We start from the raw sequence: 20,189 nt of genomic DNA on the forward strand, positions 1-20,189 counted from the left end.
ACTAATTTATCAATTTATTTATTGATTATTTTATTTTTATATTTTATCAAAATTAATTTTTTCCTCCTTATATTTAACCGGAGGGGAGTATAAAAACCTAATAAAGTACATAAACATTTAATTTAACTAAAGACGATTTTAGAAAATTGTACAAATATTAATATGTTTAACGTATGTAAAAGTAAAATTGGAAAGGCCGATTTTTGGTTCTATCTTTATTCGGGTCATTTGAAAAAAAAAAAAAAAAAAAAGGTGGCGATTGATTCTATAATTTGAGAGCGAGTATTTGTAAAGAACTCTCCACGTCCAATAGAAAAATCTAGCGGGCTGAGCTTGTACGGGACGCATTGAGTTCCGCCTGTGAGCCAGCCGGACGGTCGACACGTCTAAAAGAACTAACTTACTAACCAGAACCAAATGACAGCTAAACCAAAAAAGCAAAGCCCAACCATCTAAGAGGCGAGGGTTTAAGAAAACGGTGGATTCGATCCAAATTAAAACGATAAAATATAAACCGAACTTTTCTTGCAACAAACCGAATCGAAATAGGCACTGATTCGAACAACAAATTCGGTTCAAACCGAGCCCTCCTTTAACATCTGACAGAATCGAACGGAAATGAGTCGGTTCGGGGTAGTTTGGCACGCCCACCAGCCCAGCCCCCATTCAACTATAAATATCTATCGTTAACGCAATTCAGTTTTCTTCCACTTTCTCTCTTGCGTTCTCTATCCTCCGTTATCTTACTTTACCATTTGCAAGGGATAGAGGATCAACGAGAGAGAGGGTCCATCACGTTTTTAAAGGGCCGGCGCATTTCTTGATTCGTTTATTGTTCTCCACAACTCTCGATACGATACCGTCAGGTACGATCCAAAGAGAAAGAAAAGAAAATTTCAGCTGATATTTTTGTAGATCTGAATCTATTTTTGTATTCGAGCGCTCGTTGATGATCCAACTGGGTGGAATCTAGGGTTTCTATGGTCTGTTTGGTTGCTGATAAAACCGTAGGAAAATTTTTATGAAAATTCTTTTGAATGTTTGCCTTTTGTCTTCTTAAGATCTAGGAGGAAACCACAAATTTGAAGGTTTATACGAATTTCGTGTGCGATTTCTGCCTTGTTGTGTCAATTTGGATTTTACTTGGAAAGAGTTGAATCTGTTATAAGGTAATATAGTTTTATCCTTGTTTGAAGCCATGGATAGCTTCGTTTAGGTTTTTCTTGTTATTGATGTTAGGTTTTGTTATATGATTTGCTTTTGTTTATCCTGTGCTTTGTTTTGATGCTAATTGATATTTTTTCATGTTTTGTTTTTCTCATGCTGCTCTTGGTTTTCTACAAAATTAACTTTGAATGTAGTTGTTTTTAGATGTTTGAATCTCTAGTTTTCCTTTTTTGTTATTTTGAAATTTCAAATTTCACTCAAATCCATTAGTTATGTTTCTTGAAGTCAATGCTTGTGTGTTCTTTTTTTAATGTTACCTGGTTGGCTTTATGTTGGAATTTCTTTTATATTGATTGCCTAGTTCAGTTGCTGCTTTTCTTTTTCCTTCAAATTATTATAGACTAACTCAGTCGTTTATGTCTAATAATTTTCTTATTGTAGGCTTTTGTTGGTGGGTTCCTGTGTTAAGATGGCTGCTACTGCTGGTCCAAGATATGCACCAGAGGACCCTACTCTCCCCAAACCATGGAGAGGCTTAGTTGATGGTAAAACTGGGTATCTTTATTTTTGGAATCCAGAAACTAATGTCACTCAGTATGAGAGGCCTACTGCCCCTGCTCATCCATTGAAGTCTTCAATGCCTATAAGTTCTTCAGTTCAAGTTCAACAATCTTCTCATCGAGGCTATAGCCCCATTAAAGAAGATGATAAGTACGGCAGAGGCAATAATGGTGGATCAAAACCTGATGCTGGAGCAAAGAGTAGTCAGGTATTTATTCTTTTTCATTTTGTCTTTCCACCTGTTACTTGACCTTTTGAGTAGTATTGCGATATGATCAGATCTTTTTGTGATAGCTCTGGTTCTAAGCTGGCTACTGCCTTCATAATTTCTTGTCTATAGGAAATCGAAAGAAGTATAGGTTTGCATATGAAAATTTGAACACCAAACCATATGTTGCCTTTAGCTTTCTTTGTGAGCACCATGTCTTTTGCTACCTTGGGTTGTGGTCAATTTTCTTACTTTTTCACCGATTCTTCATATCTGAATCTAAAAAATAGAATCTGAATGGTATGCAAAAAGGATATGTAATATTAATCCATGTGACACTTCAAGCATTTATGCATTTATTTTCATTGATAATATGTTCAAGCATATGTGCGTTCAGGCCAAGAAAAAGGTAGTAAGTTCTAAACTGGAGATTAAGTTGTACTTTGTCTGTGCTCTACATGAACTGATGTCATACTCTTAATTTTGCCCAGACTGCAAGAGTTGGACCTGGACAATCTCAAACTGTTCCAAGTGACACAGCTAATGGGCCTGGTGGATTGTATGCTAGAACACATGGATCATCAACTGGAGGAAGTGGTCTTTCTGCAGAGGCTTATCGTCGACGCCATGAAATTACAGTTACTGTGAGTTCATATGCTTTTTGATTTTTTTATTGGGTGTATTTCAAACATATAGCAGTTTTACTTGATTTTCTATGAGACATGAATAATGGGCAGCTTTTATTTCTCAAGTAAAGAATTCACTTAAATAAAAACAAGGGTGTGCAATCCAAACACAAAAGAAAGAAATTCAATGACACAAACATCAGGCATATTAGCTAAAATTCTTCACTATTCCAAAATGAAGGTGGAGCCTAGTAGTTAGTTTGAATATGGAAACTGCACTTTTAGTAACAACTTACTCTTCTGGCAGTATTCTTCTAATAAAATTCCGATAATCCAAGCGTATAAAATATGACTGCTGTGCTTTGCTTGTTTGTTTGGGACATTATGCCATTGCTGTGATGTTCTATGATGTAGAATGTATATGTAATTCCAATAATGGTTTATGAAACAGAGTTAATACAATGGCCCCTTTATTAGCTGAAATTTTCTACTCTTTTTTCTCTCTCTCCCCCCTCCCCCAAACTCTCTTTCTTACTTCCAGTATTTCTAACTTATTCTGTCTTATTGGGCGTCCAAATTATAATGCTTAGGGCAGCTATCATTGGATTGGGTGTAACTTCTTTTGTGAATTACCGTAGTAGTTGGTTGACTGGCTGGTGAATATTCTTGTTTATTGCATTTGCAATCTGTCTTCATTCTTGTTAGGTTTCTGGTGGATATGTTTAACTGTTATGTGGTTGCTGATTTTTTTAAATCCTGATGGTAGGGAGATGAAGTTCCCCCACCTCTTATGTCGTTTGAGGCTACTGGCTTTCCTTCTGAGATTTTGAGAGAGGTATTGATTTCTGCTTTTCTTTATTGTTCATTTCTGCATGCAATTCTGTTGAGCCATTGTTCTTGTAAGTTAGAAACCTATCAACTTAGTTTTGTTGTTCAAAGTTCTGTGATTGCTGGAGGTCTAATGTTGATTTTCAGATTCGTTAATACTTTTGCCATCTGTACTTTTGTCGCAGGTGCGATATTTGCTCCTGGGAGGAGCCAATGTCGTACGCTGTGGTGCCCTCTCTGTGGGGCCTTGCATGTAATTTGGAGCGCCCTTTTACGATCAACCATTTTTGGGAAGGGCTTTCTGAATCACCTGAGTTCGTGGCTGGGACTGCCGTTGGTGATAATTTGTCTGCCACTCGGTCCAAACGGAAGAAGAGGCCTCCTCCTGCTCTAGCTTGCATCAGCAAGCATTTGCCGACTGCATATGGGGGATGATGCTTCTTCTGCCATTAGCCACTCCTGTATAAGCTCAAAAGAAATATCAACCAAAAATCTTGAAGCCAGTACCTTGGCTCATGGGAGTTGCTGGATTTTTGCTTTTTCCAGGTACACAGCGCGGGGTTTTCTGCCCCAACTCCAATTCAGGCACAATCATGGCCAGTTGCTCTGCAGAACAGAGATATTGTAGCCATTGCAAAGACTGGCTCAGGCAAGACCTTAGGTTACCTAATTCCTGGATTTATTCATCTGAAGCGCTGTCGAAATGACCCTCAACTGGGTCCTACTGTATTGGTATTGTCACCAACAAGAGAGTTGGCAACACAGATACAGGATGAAGCTGTGAAGTTTGCGAAGTCATCCAGAATTTCTTGCACGGTATGCTACCCAAAGGCTCAAATTTTATATATTTGTATATAAAGTTATTTTGCGACACTTTTATTTGGCAAACATTTACATCATATTCTCATCTTCTGCCTGCTGATGTTGCATGAATGCATACTGACATAAAAATATGACTTGAAATGAAGAAATGTTTCATGTACACAGTTCTTTTGAGTGTGTCTTTTTATCTTATAGTGCAATTTGGATAAGGCATTACAGCCTGATATTTAAGTAATACTGTCTTCTTATTTCTGCATCTTAGCATTATAGTAACATAAGAAAAAAGGATTCAACTGAAGCAGTTTCCACTAGTGTTGAGGAAAATTAATTATATTGGAATTCAGAGCATCCATGCATCTTTTAATTTCTTTTAGTTATTTTGTAATTGATGAAACATTGATTTTATAGTTTAGATATTTCCTACCATTATCAATGGTAACGAATATCTTTTTAAATATTTTATTGAAGTTTGGTAATGATATGTTGTGTTGAAGTGCTTGTATGGAGGAGCACCAAAAGGTCCCCAGTTGAAAGAATTGGACAGAGGAGCAGATATTGTGGTTGCCACTCCTGGCCGTTTGAATGATATTCTTGAAATGAGGCGAGTTAGCCTCAGCCAAGTTTCTTACCTTGTACTAGATGAGGCTGATCGCATGTTGGACATGGGTTTTGAGCCCCAAATACGAAAGATAGTAAAGGAGGTGCCTGCTCGTCGCCAAACCCTCATGTACACAGCAACTTGGCCAAAGGAAGTTCGGAAAATTGCAGCAGATCTACTTGTCAATCCTGTTCAAGTTAATATTGGCAATGTTGATGAACTTGTGGCAAACAAGTCAATCACACAGGTATGAACTATTGCCATTCTTGATACAGTTCAGAGCAAAAGTAATATTTCTGCTATAGGTTTGAAATATTTTTCTGTCTTGTCTATCCCGATTTCCCTATTTCCTTCTGGGGTAACATGATAATGTTTAAATGTCATATTGATTGAGTGCTTCATAAATTTTGTTTTCTTGCAGTATATTGAACTATTGGCACCTATGGAGAAACACAGAAGGTTGGAGCAGATATTACGGTCTCAAGAACCTGGGTCAAAGATTATTATTTTTTGTTCAACGAAAAAGATGTGTGATCAACTTGCACGTAATCTTACACGCCAATTTGGAGCTGCTGCTATTCATGGAGACAAGTCTCAGGGTGAGAGGGATTATGTCCTTAATCAGTTCCGTACGGGGAGGTCTCCAGTGCTTGTTGCTACTGATGTCGCTGCTCGAGGACTGGACATTAAAGATATAAGGTTGGTCACCTTGATATGTTAATTTTCTGTATTTGTGCTAGAGAGTTGGCATTGTTATTAATTAATCACTTGAATTTTGATATTGCGGATCCTGTGCTTTTATTGTATACTTGCAGATTGTATAGTACTGTTTTTCTCCATTTTAGGACTTTTTATCACTCTCCGTCTGTAGATGAACAATCATGACAGTTTTTAATTGAAATTTTTCTTGATATGGTACAATGGAGCAAAGATTCCATAAAATTACCATATGAAAATTGTTTGGCTAACCTTTTCTACCAGGGAAATGGAAGGGAACATCAATGAGAAAATGCATCTTCATTTGCATTACTATCCTGTAAGAAGTGAGAATAGGGGGAGCTATTGTAAGCTCTCTTAGATTTGTTATCCTCTCTTATTATTTGTTCTTCCCTTCTCTTGTGATAACTTAAGGCTGCATTGTTTCCATGTCCATTCGTTGATTTTCTGTCTTGTTATTTTTGTTGTGGAGAATGTGGAAATAATTGGTGTCTAATCTGTTACAGGGTTGTTATCAACTATGATTTTCCTACTGGAGTGGAGGATTATGTTCATAGGATTGGGAGGACTGGTCGGGCAGGTGCTACTGGAGTGGCTTATACATTCTTTGGTGACCAGGATGCTAAGTATGCTTCAGATCTCATTAAAGTCTTGGAAGGGGCAAGCCAACGGGTGCCTCCAGAAATTCGTGATATGGCTTCTCGTGGTGGTGGGATGGGCAGGCCTAGGCGTTGGGCCTCTGGTCCTGGTGGGCGTGATGGTGGCCGCGGTGGGCGTGGCGATTTTGGTTATGGTGGAAGGGATGGGGGAAGAGGTAGTTGGGGGATGTCTAATTCCTCTTCTGGAAGGCCAGAAAAAGGTGGAGGCCGTGGATATGACCATGAGACACGAGACAGGTACATGTGCACTGTTTTTTTTTTTTTTTTTTTCCCGATTTTAACTTTGAATTTTCTTTTTCTTGGACTAGCTTGGTGACCGAGTGAGTTAATATTTAGTTAAACGGTAGCTTGGCTCATCCTTATTTTCTCTTTTCTGGTCTCCCCTTCGACCGTCTCTTCTTCTTGTGTTTTTATTATTTGGATGGGCACAGGAGGATGTGGGGGGTGACGTAGGTGGAGTCCACCTTATTCTTTAGTTAACTATAATTGTGATTGAATTGATATTTTGCAGTATACCAACTGTTACCTTTTTCTTGGTCCAATTTTTTTTTTTTTTTTTTTTAATTTTTCTTTTTCATTCTTATCATCAAACTTATTTTCCTTGCCTTTTCTTGTTGAAGTTGAATTTTTTAAAATAGATAATGATTTTCAGCTATTTTCTTTTTATTTTAATATTTTTTTTTTGGGCGGAAGAGGTTTGAATTTGGAATTTCCTTCTGAAGGAGAAAATATGGTACCAATCCGGTTATTTCTCTATTTTTGCTGTTTTGAAAGTTAAATATACTGCTGCATATGGACAGGTATGATCGAGGGTACAGCAATGGCTATGATAAAGGCCGTAGTCGCAGTCGCAGCCCTGATAGGGAGGCAGGTTGGGGCAACTGTAATAAAAGTTTGAATCGTGATCGCAGCCGCAGTCGCAGCCCTGATAGATATAATGGGGCTAAACGGTCCCCAGTGCGCAGTTTTCACCAGGCAATGATGGAAAGAAACCGGGCATCGTCACCGCCTCAAAACCAGCGGGAGAGGTCAAGATCCCCTCTTGGCGGTGGCAACAGTTTTCACAAGGCATCAACTCGTGAACAGTCTCCAGCGGGCAGTTTTCACCAGGCAATAATGGGAAGGGGTCAGGGATCGACACTGACAGAACAAGGAAGATCACCTGCAACTGGGCAAGAGAATACAGGATATAATGGTGGATCCTATTCTCATTTTGGGGAAGACGAAGAGGAAGGCATGATTCCGGCTGACAATGAAGGCATGTCTCAAAGAGCAGATGGCCATTGATTTCCTTGGCCCATCCTACCTGCCCCTCTCTCTTTTGGTTGTATTTTTGGGGGGGTTATCTTTTTAACCTTTTATTTGTAGCTTAAAATAGGTGTAGCAAAGGGGAATTATGGTGATTAGTTGATTTTTGGTGAAAAACTCCTTTTGGTTTGAAGGAGAGGGTTTAGAAAGTGAAGTCGCTAATTCTGTTTTGTGGTCTTTGTTAGAAAAGTAAAAAAGAAGGAAAATGCCGTTTTAAGTGTATTTATCACGGGAGGGTGAAATGTAAGATGGAACTGTGTAATGAACAATATATAGTTTAAACAGTTAATTTGGTGAAAAATTTCCTCGGTTATTTTATTTAGCTTAAATCTTTTGGTTTTATTGAGCTTAAGTTTGCTACTGTTATAATAATTTCTAATTAATCTAAATTTTGCGTTTTGAAACAATAGCACTTTCAATCCTACTTAACTCTTCAGGATCCACTTGTAACTATTTGTCATAATAATTTGAAATTGTTCAAAATTAGTGAATAAAATATAATAAATATAGATCCCATAATGCCTATTTGAGTTGACCCAAAAAATGAATTGTCTAAATTATATAATATACCAAATTTTGGCTGTTGTAACAATTATATACAAAGCAACTCTAATCCTTAAATACCCTAATTTTAATTGTTGTGACAAATGCACCCGAATTCAAACTAAGGGTCATATTTAATAAAATTTCATTCAAAATTCAAAATTTATCTTATTTTTATATAGAAATTCTAGATTATCAAAAAAGAAGCGATTAATAGGAAATGAGTTCAGAATAAAGTAAAACACTCCGCAATGATTTTATAAAAGAGGTTGAAGAAATATACCATTTCACTACTTAACCAACTTTTCGAATTAAATTGACCTAATGTGTAAACGTGTAACTCACAATTTCTATTTTCATTTAATAAAGTTGCCGTAGATTGTGGTCATGGTGTTTGGAGGTTTAAGATTATTTTTGTGATACACTATGTTTTCTCAAGTAATTTATAATTTGTACATCAAAATGAAATGAAAATTTGAATTTAGCGTTTAACTATGATCACATGTTTGCCATAATTTTCTTTATTACGAACTCATTTCTTCTTGGTTACTTCTTTCTCTAATAATTTGTTCTATTAAAAAATTTGAATTTAGGGTAAAATTGTAATCAAATGGGATCCTAAATTAATCCAAGATGCAATTATGACAAAAAGTTAAAATTATGGTATCTAAAGGATTAGAGTCATTTTGAGGTTAGGTTGTTTATAATAATCAAAGTTTGGGGTATTATATAGTTTAGCCAATTTATTTCTTAGTTTAAGTTAGCTCAAATATGAGTTGTGAGACCTACATGTATTATATTTTATTCAAAAATTTTGAACAATTTCGAATACGATACAATTATGATAAAAATCGCCAGGGATTAAGTTAGATTTAAAGTTTAATTGTTAGAAGACGCAAAATTTAAAGTATTTTTAACGATTTACTCATTTGAAATGATATTTAAATTAATGTTGTAAAATAACTTCAAATTTTAAGTGCATTTATTATGTCTAAGTGCCGCATCAGTGGACTTGAAATGTTTTCCTGAAATAGGAAAAACGAGCAGAGTGAGACTTGAAATGTTAATTTCATCTTTGAATTTTCTTTGTCGTCAGTCAGTCGGTGGTAGGAGTAGGAATCTTTTTTCTTTTCACCTACTAATTTGCTCTCTTCTTCCTTTGGGTTTCATATCTTCCTCGAAAACGTCACCTTTACAGCTTTCAAATTCTCCCTCTACAAACTAACTCGAAACAATAACTCTGAATCCAAATCTAAATAATTTGTCCAAGAACGGCTTTTACTTTGCTCCCTTGAATGAAATCTTTAATTTCAAAATCCAAAAGCTGAGATAATAATTTTATATGTGTGAATTTATTTCTTTAACAGAGAGATAATTAAGAAGGAACAAAAGAAATTTATTTGATATGGGTAATGAGTACCCGATCTTTGAATCCAAATCTATATTATTTTTATTACATGAACACATCTTAAATATATTTATTCACTACCAAAATCCGTTAAAATCAGATTGAGTCGGACTGGGTACCTGGTAAAATTGACATCCACGCTCCTAGTTTAATTGTTAGGGACTTTGCAGTAATTAACCCCCAAAAAAAGAAATAGTTTTGTCACTTAAAAAAAAAAAAAAACTTTCAAAACTGAAATAATAACAAAATTAAGGAGAGATGGCTTTTCGTAATAGTAAGATCCTAAGAGCATCTCCAATGCTAATATAGATTGTGACTGATGTGTCATGTACCAAATTGTGTGAATAGTGATGTGATTTAAAGGTTTATTTATAGATAATAAGTTTTAAAAACCTTTCTCCAATACACTAGTTTTGAATCTTCTTCCGTCATCTTATTTTTCCTTTTCTTTTCTAGGTCCACAATTTGATATGCAACGAATATGTAAAGCAATAAATATCCATATTGACTAAGAGACCCTCTAGAAATAGAAGGGGCTATTTATTTTTTTGACACCTCAACTTAACACATCAAATAGATATTAGAACATTTACGATGTTAATATGGATTGTTCTTATTTAATTGCCACATCAGAAAAATAAAAAGATTTTTTTAAAAAATACAGTCCAATGCTAATGTCTATTTGATATGTTAAGCTCAAGTGTCAAAAGAATAAATGACATTTTCTAGCGCACCTTCTATTTTTAGAGGGTCTCTTAGACAATGTGACATTTATTGCTCTACGGTAATTAGTTATATATTAAATTGTGGACCCAAAAAAGAAAAGCAAGAAAGATGATGCAAGAGAATCTGAAAGTAGTGCATTAAGACATCCCAATGCTAATGTAAATTGTGGTTGATGTTCATATAGAATAGAATGTGTGAATAGTGATTTGGCTGAACGTGTATTTATAGACGTTGGATTTTAAAAATCTCTCTTCAATGCATTATTTTCAAATCTTCTTCAATCCTCTTTCTTCTTTTCTTTTGTTTGGTCCACAATTTAATATATACTAATCACTATAGAGCAATAAACTCTTTAGAAATAGAAGGTATGTTAGATAAGGTCTATGTATTTTTTTGACAACTCAGCTTAACATACCAAATATACCAAATAGATATTAGCATTAGAGAGTATTCTTTAAAAAATCTTTTTATTTTCTTGATGTGACAATAAATAAGAGCAATCACATCAGCTTTGGAGATGCTCTTAGAAAGATAGATTTTTAAAATTCAACGTCTATAGATAGACATTCAATCATGTTACTATTCATACCTTCTATTCCATATGATACATCAACCACAATTCACATTAACTTGGAGATGAGAGAACAATTTTCAAAAGATATTTCCGTTTTTCTAATGTAGCAATAAAATAAAAGCAATCCACATTTGCATTGGAAATGTTCTTGCAGGTTGTGGTTGGTGGCTGATATGTCATGATCAATAACTTTGCTATTGTAAATACAATATCCATACCCACAACATAAGCAAACCCACCTTTTCATGAAAAATTTAGATTGATTTACAAAAAAATCTGCAAAGCTTAAACTCGTTCCATGGATGAGCTGAATTTTAGTATTTTACTATTTTGAGCAACAATAGGATTTTTCTTTGTCCAATTTCATGGCCAATTTAATTATAAAAAGAAAAAAAAACCCTTATTTTGCCAATTTGAATAGATTAGAGGTTCCAACATGTCAACATTCGATTTTGATTGGTCTTATTTGCAGCCTATCATATACTCTAAAGGTTCTATAGTCTACCAGCATAATTTATGTTTAAAGAAGCAATTGATTTTACTCTTAGTATGCTTTTGCAGCATCATATATATATATATATATATATCAATTTTATATCTTGACGATCTACATTGAATAACATAAAACAATAAATGACTGAGGAAAAACAACTTATTTTCTAAAAAAAAAATAATAAAAGAAATTACCGTTGAAAGAGTTTTATGAGCATGGACATTATGTGTGTGAGCTAAAAGAAAATAAAGAAATAGTTGAGAATAGGAAGAAAAAAATTGTTTATGATTTCTAATCCTTGAAAAAAGTACTTATGAAGAGGATAGTCACGAATCTTGAAATGAGATTAGTCTCGTATCCAAAGTCATATTAAGTACACCGTTTAAACCGAAAAAAAAAAAGAGATCTTACAATTTAATTTTAGTTCTATTTCTACCCATAACAAAAGCACCTAGCTAGCTAGCTATTTGAAACTTGCTTCAATTAAGTGTTGACAGACTCGTCTTAAGGAGAAAAATTTAAGCCTATAGATAAGCATTCTAGGCTTTAAACATGCTCCACACATATAACTAAAATACTTAAAACGCTTTAAAGAGAACAAATTATGTCCAAGAAAAACATTCTTTATATAATTAAAGCAGAAAATAAAAACATAAAAGATAAAATATTCTTAAAAATGTCACTCATAGATTTCATGCAATCCATGCAAGCAAACAAGCAAGCAAGCGCCACCAAATTAATTCTGGGTTCCTTGTGTGATAAACTCTACCAAATCCATCTCCTTCATGGCTTGATCACTAGTAGTAGAACCCTTAATCAAACTGTCCAATTCCATCGCCATCTCATACTCCATTTGGCTCTCTTCAACCCCAAACCCATAACTATTATCATCAAACAAGTTATTTGCCTCCAGAGAAACGTTTAATGCTTCGCTGATATAGTCATCGTAATCTGTCGGGGCATTCAGTTGATCTGCGACGAATGGGGAGGAAACTGAGCTCTCATTGTAGTGATTTTTCTGGTCTTGTTTCTGAGTAGTTAAAGTCTTAATGTAGCTCTGCAATAATGTGCCTCTCGAATTCGATTCCTTCCCTTTTCGCCTAATTGAGAGTTGCCTTCTCTTCGTTGCGTTCCAATGGTTCTTTATAGTATTTTCTGTTCTTCCAGGTAATCTCTTGGCTATTTCTGCCCATCTGTTCCCAATTTGCTTATGAGCTTCAATTAGAATTCCATCTTCTTCTTCACTCCAAGCATCTTTCTGTACATTTATCACATTACCAAATATCTTCAATCTAGCTATATGGTTATTAATTGTAGCAGAAAAAGAAAGAAAAAAGTTCGAGCCGTGGGTGTGTACTTATGCACATTTTATGATCTAATTACAATGGCATAAATAGAAATTAATCATATAATTAATTAAGGTAATTATCATTCTTTGATTTTGAAAGGATATGACAGTTATAAAGGGGAAGGGGGTGTAGGGATTTTAGTTTACTAACCTTGCTATTATGCATATGTGTGAAAGCATTTTATCTTGCTATTATGCATATGTGTGAAAGAAAGTGTGATAGTCTTATAATCATGTGGTAATGGTCAAATTAACTAGAAATAGACTTGCATGTAAAGGAAAATAAAAGGTTTTCTAAGGGCAATTTATCATTTTATAATTTATTCTTCTAACAGAATCTGTTTTAAATAATCTCAGTCCACTCTGTTACTGTGCATGTCAATCTGTTGTCAATTTCGTAAAGACAAATAATTAACAAGGCAAATATTCATATAAGGCCAATGTCATAATCTCCATTTATTTATGGTCACGTGTTAATACGCTGTTTTATTTTCAGTAAATGAATGATGATTTAACCTAAAATAAACTAAGTATATATTCATATATTTGAATTTCATTTATATTTTTATATTGAAATATATTATGATTTATATAATACTTGTCCACCGGTGTACCGGTCAACCAATAAGGTAACCAATAATTAATTGCCAACTAAGAAGAACCGTCATAAGTTATTATCTTACCCTTTTTTTTTCTAGTGAATTTACACAAATATCATGGTTTAAACCAAAAAATCTTGTTTGGTTGCTCTAATGTATGACTAGAATTGGCAATACTTTATTTTTATTATTAAAAAGAAAAGAAAAGAAAGAAACATGAGAAGAAGATGAGAAAAATACCTTGATATCTGGCCTCAAATGGTTGTGCCATCTCTCTCTACACTGTTTTCCTACTCTTCCGTCCAGCAGCTTAGCGATATGAGACCATTTCTTAATCCCAAATTGTTTCACCAATTGCACTAACAATCTGCAGATAGAAAGAGTCGAACACAATCGATTCATTTCATTTTTTTATCAGCATCAATTCAGTTCATTTTTTATTATCTATAAATCGAAAAATACTACATATATATATGCCAAACCTTAATATTAGGGGTAACCCTAATCATCATCAAAAGGAATTTATAAATGGGAAAAAAAAAATTCATATAACATTTCTTGAATTGCCAAATGAAAGAGAAAAACAGAGCCAAATTTGTCTTTACAATCCATGGATTTTAGCTAGAATCTCAGTCAAAGCCCAGTCTTTTTTTTTTTAAAAAAAAAAAAAAGAAAAAAAGACAAGAGAGCGAGAAAAATGGGGGTTCTGATAAATGCAGAGATATATACATAGATTATAGGTACCTGTCTTCTTGAGGAGTCCATTGACCTTTGATTATATGGGATTTCTTTTGAGGTTTGCCAACTTTCTTGATTTGATGAAGCTTTTTATCGTTTCTATGATCAAATTTCTTATTGTGCCCACGGTTATCTGCTGTTACGCATGAGACTTGATCTTGATCTAAAACCACGTTAGGACTCATATTCTGATAATATATATGATTTTGATGATTAGCTTCAATTTTTGGTAATTGGAAGCCATGCAAGAGCCTGTTATTATAATCTCCGCCATTATAATCGGTTGCAAATACAAAAGCTTTATTAAGATCGTTAGTATTAGTAGTAGTAGTAGAGAATAAACTATGATCGCTACCATTTTCAAGAAGAGAAGTCTCGATAAGAGGATCAATACCATTTTGAAGAAGAGAAGTCTTGATAAGAGGATCGATATCGATATCGAAATTTGTGCTTGATGAAATCCCCAAAAATGGATTCTTTGAAGACCCTTCAAGGGCTATAAAATTATCAAGATTGGTTGAATTATTGAAAATTGACCCGTCTCCATCAATAGGATAATCAAGATTTTGAAACATTCCCTTCTCATTAGGAAATCCATTTGCTATCACTTCTTGTTTTAATGGATAGTCAGAAAGAAGGCTTGAAAGGTAAGGGAATTCCTCTCTCAATTTTCTTTCAAGCTCCATGCAAATGGAGAGAGAGAGAGAGGAAAAAAAAGAGAGAAAGATACACAAAGAGAGGGGGGAGAGGAAAGAGAGAGAAAGATTGAGTGAGTGAGTGAGGGAGGGAGTGAGAGCTATCAAGAAAGGAAGGATGGTTTAATGTGTTTAGACATAAATAATAAAAGGTTAATCTCTTACAAGGGTAAAATTAAAATTGGCAATAGAATGCACATTTGGCAAATTTTTAGCCCTTGATGAAATTATAATGCAAGGGTTAATATTGCTTGTTGTTAGAAACGATTGAGCTTCTATTTTTTTGTATTGTCATACTTAGGGCTTAAAAAAAAAAAGAAAAGAAAGGGACTTTATAATCATTAGGTCGTTATAAGGACTTGTATTTTAGGGAAAATTTAGGGTATTTCTAGGACATTTGTCCCACATGTAGAGCTCTTTCGTTACCTTTCTAACTGATATATTTTATAATAGTTAGCTTAACAATCTAATAGTAATATGAGAAAATCAGGAGCTCAAATTTTGATAATTTATTTTCTAAATAAAAAATAACAAACAATTGCATATATTTTTTTTATCACATGATGAAAATACATATATATTATATAATATATTCTTGGTGGGGCAGCTAATATATTATGGTTTTGCTCAAATGGTATAGTAATAATGCTTGTGTTTCTAATGGTAAGTATGTTTGTACTTGCCAAACTCATTGGCTTAGAACAAATCTTGGGGCAAAAATTTTAATTTGTGTTATTAACTCTTGCTTTAATTGCTATTTTATTACTTATTGAGGAGAGTCAAAGGAATAGAGTGGAAGATTTGGTCAAATTTTGGATATTGAGTTCATTTTGTAAAATTATTAATTGTTAGAACAAAAAATAACTGAAATTACTCCAAGAAAATTTCTTTCAAAGTGTATTTCATCTTCATATGACCAAATTTTATGAAGCTTATAAGCCTAAATCTCTATAATTTAGACTATTTATAAATAATTTCTAAGTATGTATATAGTTAAATATCGAATTACATAGAAGTAAAAAATATTTTAACTTGAAAATTAATTTTCGGAATATTCGAATCTTATCGGGAATAATCTTTTTTATTATTTATTTTTAAATATTTACTTATAATTTTTACATCATAAGTTTAATTTAGGAATCAAATTTTGTTCATTTATTTGTTTTTCCTAAGAGAAATCGGAGACATTTGGTTGTTGATTTTTGGAAATTGAAACCAAATTCTTTGTCCTTTTTCTTAAGGAGGTTGAAAAACCATTTGGAAGAGTTTTTGTCTGAAGAAATGGCTAAGCCATTTGGCAAATTCTTTCTTTTGTAACTGAATCATTAATGCTACCTAGTTGGCTTCTAATTCAATTGCTCTCACACATTAATTTCTAATTAAATAGAGCCAATTTGTTTTATAAATGTTAAAAACAAACGGTTACATTTCTGGGTTATTATCATATGTTAATTACCACTTTATCAAGTTTAAATTATTTTAAATATTGAGTAATTAACATTATTATCATAATGATAAATGGAAAAATTATCCGATCTTTATTTTTTTTTATTCATTGGAGGCAAAATAGATCGAACGAATATTGTAGACTATATACAACTTGCATAGCTATTTCTTTTAATTAAATAAAATTCATCAGAGAGGATTCGTATCGGATTCTCTCATTTTCCACGTTTATTACTTGACCTTTATTGTAATAGACAATGGGGATATATATGAAATTGTCAAATTATTTTTTTATACTAATAAACTAAATTTAATTAAAAAAATTTTCTAGTTTAAATTATTTTAAATCTTGAGTAATTATTATGATAATGATAAATGAGAAAATTAACCATCTTTATTCTTGTTGATCGATCAGAGGCAAAATAGGTCGGAAGAACATTATAAACTATATACAACTTGTATAGCTATTTCTTTTAATTAAATAAAATTCATCAGAAAGAATTCGTATCGGATTCTCTCATTTCCTACGTTTATTACTTAACCTTTATTGTAATGGACAATGAGGGTATATATGTGATTGTCAAATTATTTTTTATACTAATAAATTAAATTTAATTAAAAAAAATTTTCACTACATGAAAGTTGCTCATGTAATATGCATACGCAAGTTCCTAACTCTTTCATAAAATCTAAATTGCGGTAAACTTTACATTGCTTTTCTTTTTCAACAGACGACAAAGAGTACTATTATGAAAAAGAATAAAGCCGAGAAGAATAAAAATCGTGTTTGGTTTTCAGGAAAAAGAAAAAATAGATGAAAGAAAGAAAAGAAAAATGCACCAATGCCAAGCAGAGCAACGTAACTAACAGATTCTTCGTTATTGTATATTTGCTATTTGAAACCCAAATTAATTTTTTTTTACCAAAAAGAACGATAAAACCATTTTCGAGCTATAAAATCATTATCGTATCAATTTCTTATTATATTTTTTTTTTCTTACATTAGAAATTAGAGGGGGTCATCGGTCAGATTTGGAATAGAATTGGACAAAAAAATCTCAGATTTAAATTAGTGCGAAAAATTCAGCTTTCACCCGGATCAAAATCGAAAGAGATTAGTTTGTAGAGCATTTGATTCATGTAGCTGCCAAATTTTATCCAACGTCTAGATTGGACTATTTGTTTAGAGTTTTAATTAAAGGAAAAATTATAAATTTATCTCCGTATCATGTTAAAATTAACTACTTTATTTCTCTATTTTTTAATATATATTATTTTGTCTTCATATATAGATTCCGTCGAACTATTTCGTCCTTCCATTGATATTTTCATTTTGTTGTTAAATTTAAAAGAAAAGACTAAGATATTCTTTTGTTTGGTCCCTTCCTTTCCAGTCCATTCGCTTTCTGTCTCATCATTGAAATGCATGATCGTTAGATGTGAGTACAAACCTTGCATTCATTTAGTGGGTTAACTCCTTTAAGTTTCTTTTTTTTGAATTTATCTAAAGTTCTGTAGAAAATAAAAATTTAAGAGGGTTTTAAGGGTATCCGTGTCTTTTCATGAGCTACTTAATGGTAAAAATTAAAATTTTTTTATGGAAGAACAATAGTTATCATATTAAAAAAAATATAGTAACAAAGTAATATATTTTAAAAAATAGATGGATATAACAGTTAATTTCGAAATTATATAGTGATAAGATTATAATTTTCCCTTTCATTCAAACGCTGAAATTGATGGCTAATTCCATGCGATTCATTTGCATCTTCAATGCTAACGTATATTGCTTTTATTTAATTACTAAATCAAAAAAATTGAAAGATTTTTTTAAAAAATTACTCGCCAATGCTAATGTTTATTTTGTATATCAAGTTGAGGTGTCAAAAAAATAAAATAGACGTTGTTTATCACACTTTTTATTTCTAGAAAATCTCTTAGACAATATGGGCATTTATTATTTTATAGTAATTGATTGTACATTAGATTGTGGACCCATAAAAGAAAAGAAAAAAGATAATGCAAGAGGATTCAAAAGTAGTGCATTGGAGAGAAATTTTTAAAATTCGACATCTATAAATAGACATTCAACTTGGATTACTATTATTTTATTGCCACATAAAAAAAAATGGAAACATGTTTTAAAAAATTCTCTCAAATTGCTAATGTCTAATTGGTATGTCAAGCTGATGTGTTAAAAAAATAAATAGTCATTATCTATTACACCTTCTATTTCTAAAGGATCCCTTAGATGAGATAATATGAACATTTATTGCTATATAGTGATTGATTGTATATTTAAATTGTGGACCCATAGAAGAAAAGAAGAAAGAGGATGCAAGAAGATCTAAAAATATTGCATTGCGGAGAGATTTTTAAAATTTAATGTCTATAAATAGACATCCAGCTACATCGCTATTCATACCTTTTAGTCCATATAACACATCAGTCACAATCCACATTAGCAATGGAGATACTCTAAATAATAGTTTTAGATTATAGGCTATACAATAGGATTTTTAACTTTTGAATAACATTCACTAAATTGATAATAACTTTTATGTATGGTGAAGATAACTCAAATTCGAGATCTTCCACCCTCTATATCTTCTACAAAACGTGAGAGACCAAACATACCATATATGATTGACGCACTTTGTTTCCATTGAATTTTTGAATATTTGATACTCAAATTATTAGCCATAATTCAGTAAAGGATTATAACTTTTTATTAATTAGTCCCTGAGTTTACTCATTATTATTATTACATCATTACTATTTGGCATAATCACCGATGTGTCTTTGAGTGTTATTAAATTATTTAGTAATTTGATTTAAAAATTGGTAATAAGGAACTAAATAGTAATGCAATAACAAGTTTGAGGGACTAAATAGTAATACCATGTTGAACGTGAAAGTTCAAATAGTCAAATATTAGTATATTTAGCAAAAAAAATTATTTGGACGAACTAAATAGTTTAATAGTGGTAGATTTCAGAAACCAATAAACCATTTTGTCAATTAGTAAAGATTTAATGATTATTTCAACTAAAGCTTAAAACTAAAATTATGTTCGACAACAATTTTTAAAAAGTAAAATGATCGATGCATCTAATTAATATCAAATAAATTGATCAAAGATTTAGGAAATACCAAAATAAGAATAAATATAAAAGAGACTATTTTCATTTCGGTTTATATATCTTTATGCTAATATATATAATATTTAAGTTGCATAGACACAGACCTGGACACGTGACATAACACATATATGAGACAGGATAAATTTTAAAAAGATAGGATACTGACACGCTTAGAATACACTACACTTAATAAATACAATTTATTTATAATTCAAATAATTATTTGCAATAAGTCAAAAATATAAAATAAAAAATAGTTGATTTCTTATTTCAATACTATTATTTAAGTTTTCAAAATTAGCATCATCATGGAAGATTATAATATCTTTGGCTTATTTAGAGATAATTTGACAATTTCAAGAATTTCCACATCTTTAAAAGATATCAAATTAATCCCCAATAATATTTCATATTTTAGTTAGTACAACATAATATTGTTGGTTCTTTTCTGATAAAAGGATTATGAATCGTTGATTTCAAATCAATATTATGAATTAGTCTTTCGATTTGACAATAATAAATATCAAATAAGTTACAAATTATAAATTATAATATAGAGTTTTCCATTCCTTTATATACTTTTTAATTTCGTATAATTTTGTATTTTAGTATTAATAATTCTCAAATATATATTTAAGGTAACAATTTACAATTTTTGTTAAAATCTTATAGAATTTTCAAAGGTGTCTCCAAAGTGTTTAAGAAGTTATGTTTTAAGAACCAGATCGTTCAGTGAACCGATGATGGCAATGGGTCACTCAACCGAACGATTTAACCGGATTAAATTCGGTTCAATTAGATTTTTATATAATAATATTTTTAAATATATTTGTTAAATAAAATTGAAATTAAGATAAAAAAAAAATTAACATTAAAAAAATGCCAAATTTGGCTTTTATTAAAAAAAGAATAAAAATTCAGTAAATAATATTAAACAAAAAAAATAAAAGATAAATAAATTTAATATTAAACCAAAAAATCA

General features: G+C 32.0%; 2 protein-coding genes across 3 annotated transcripts; one reads left to right on the top strand and one right to left on the bottom strand.

Annotated features, from left to right (window-relative positions):
* The first annotated feature begins 701 nt into the window (after window positions 1-701).
* On the top strand, window positions 702-7,795 carry LOC105634265 (DEAD box RNA helicase family protein). Of its 2 annotated transcripts, XM_020678609.3 has the most exons (10): window positions 702-866; window positions 1,062-1,169; window positions 1,609-1,936; window positions 2,428-2,580; window positions 3,329-3,397; window positions 3,937-4,206; window positions 4,707-5,057; window positions 5,232-5,509; window positions 6,034-6,423; window positions 6,987-7,795. In XM_020678609.3, the coding sequence occupies exons 3-10, from the start codon at window positions 1,637-1,639 to the stop codon at window positions 7,471-7,473; spliced, it is 2,298 nt and encodes a 765-aa protein (XP_020534268.1). In that variant the 5' UTR covers window positions 702-866; window positions 1,062-1,169; window positions 1,609-1,636; the 3' UTR covers window positions 7,474-7,795. The 2 variants fall into 2 exon arrangements, with proteins under 2 accessions (XP_020534268.1, XP_012072496.1); XM_012217106.4 differs by lacking the exon at window positions 1,062-1,169.
* A 4,045-nt stretch (window positions 7,796-11,840) lies between these two features.
* LOC105634281 (uncharacterized) lies at window positions 11,841-14,699 on the bottom strand. The gene is made up of 3 exons (XM_012217119.4): window positions 13,930-14,699; window positions 13,426-13,552; window positions 11,841-12,496 (listed from the first exon to the last, which is right to left on the bottom strand). Exons 1-3 carry the CDS (start codon window positions 14,607-14,609, stop codon window positions 11,975-11,977), a joined length of 1,329 nt encoding a protein of 442 aa, XP_012072509.2. The 5' UTR covers window positions 14,610-14,699; the 3' UTR covers window positions 11,841-11,974.
* Window positions 14,700-20,189: the final 5,490 nt, after the last annotated feature.

This window comes from Jatropha curcas, chromosome 11 (genome assembly GCF_041381405.1).
Source record: "Jatropha curcas cultivar XTBG-Jc1 chromosome 11, XTBG_Jcur_1.0, whole genome shotgun sequence".
NCBI classification, from domain to species: Eukaryota; Viridiplantae; Streptophyta; class Magnoliopsida; order Malpighiales; family Euphorbiaceae; genus Jatropha; species Jatropha curcas.

Excerpts from the sequence above, each read along its gene's own strand:
- LOC105634265 (XM_020678609.3), top strand. The coding sequence starts at position 1,637 with ATGGCTGCTACTGCTGGTCCAAGATATGCACCAGAGGACCCTACTCTC. Across the intron at positions 2,581-3,328 it reads GCCATGAAATTACAGTTACT|GGAGATGAAGTTCCCCCACC; the intron begins GTGAGTTCATAT and ends TCCTGATGGTAG. Across the intron at positions 3,398-3,936 it reads CTTCTGAGATTTTGAGAGAG|GTACACAGCGCGGGGTTTTC; the intron begins GTATTGATTTCT and ends TGCTTTTTCCAG.
- LOC105634281 (XM_012217119.4), bottom strand. The coding sequence starts at position 14,609 with ATGGAGCTTGAAAGAAAATTGAGAGAGGAATTCCCTTACCTTTCAAGC. Across the intron at positions 13,553-13,929 it reads TGGACTCCTCAAGAAGACAG|ATTGTTAGTGCAATTGGTGA; the intron begins GTACCTATAATC and ends TTCTATCTGCAG. Across the intron at positions 12,497-13,425 it reads ATTTGAGGCCAGATATCAAG|AAAGATGCTTGGAGTGAAGA; the intron begins GTATTTTTCTCA and ends ATAAATGTACAG.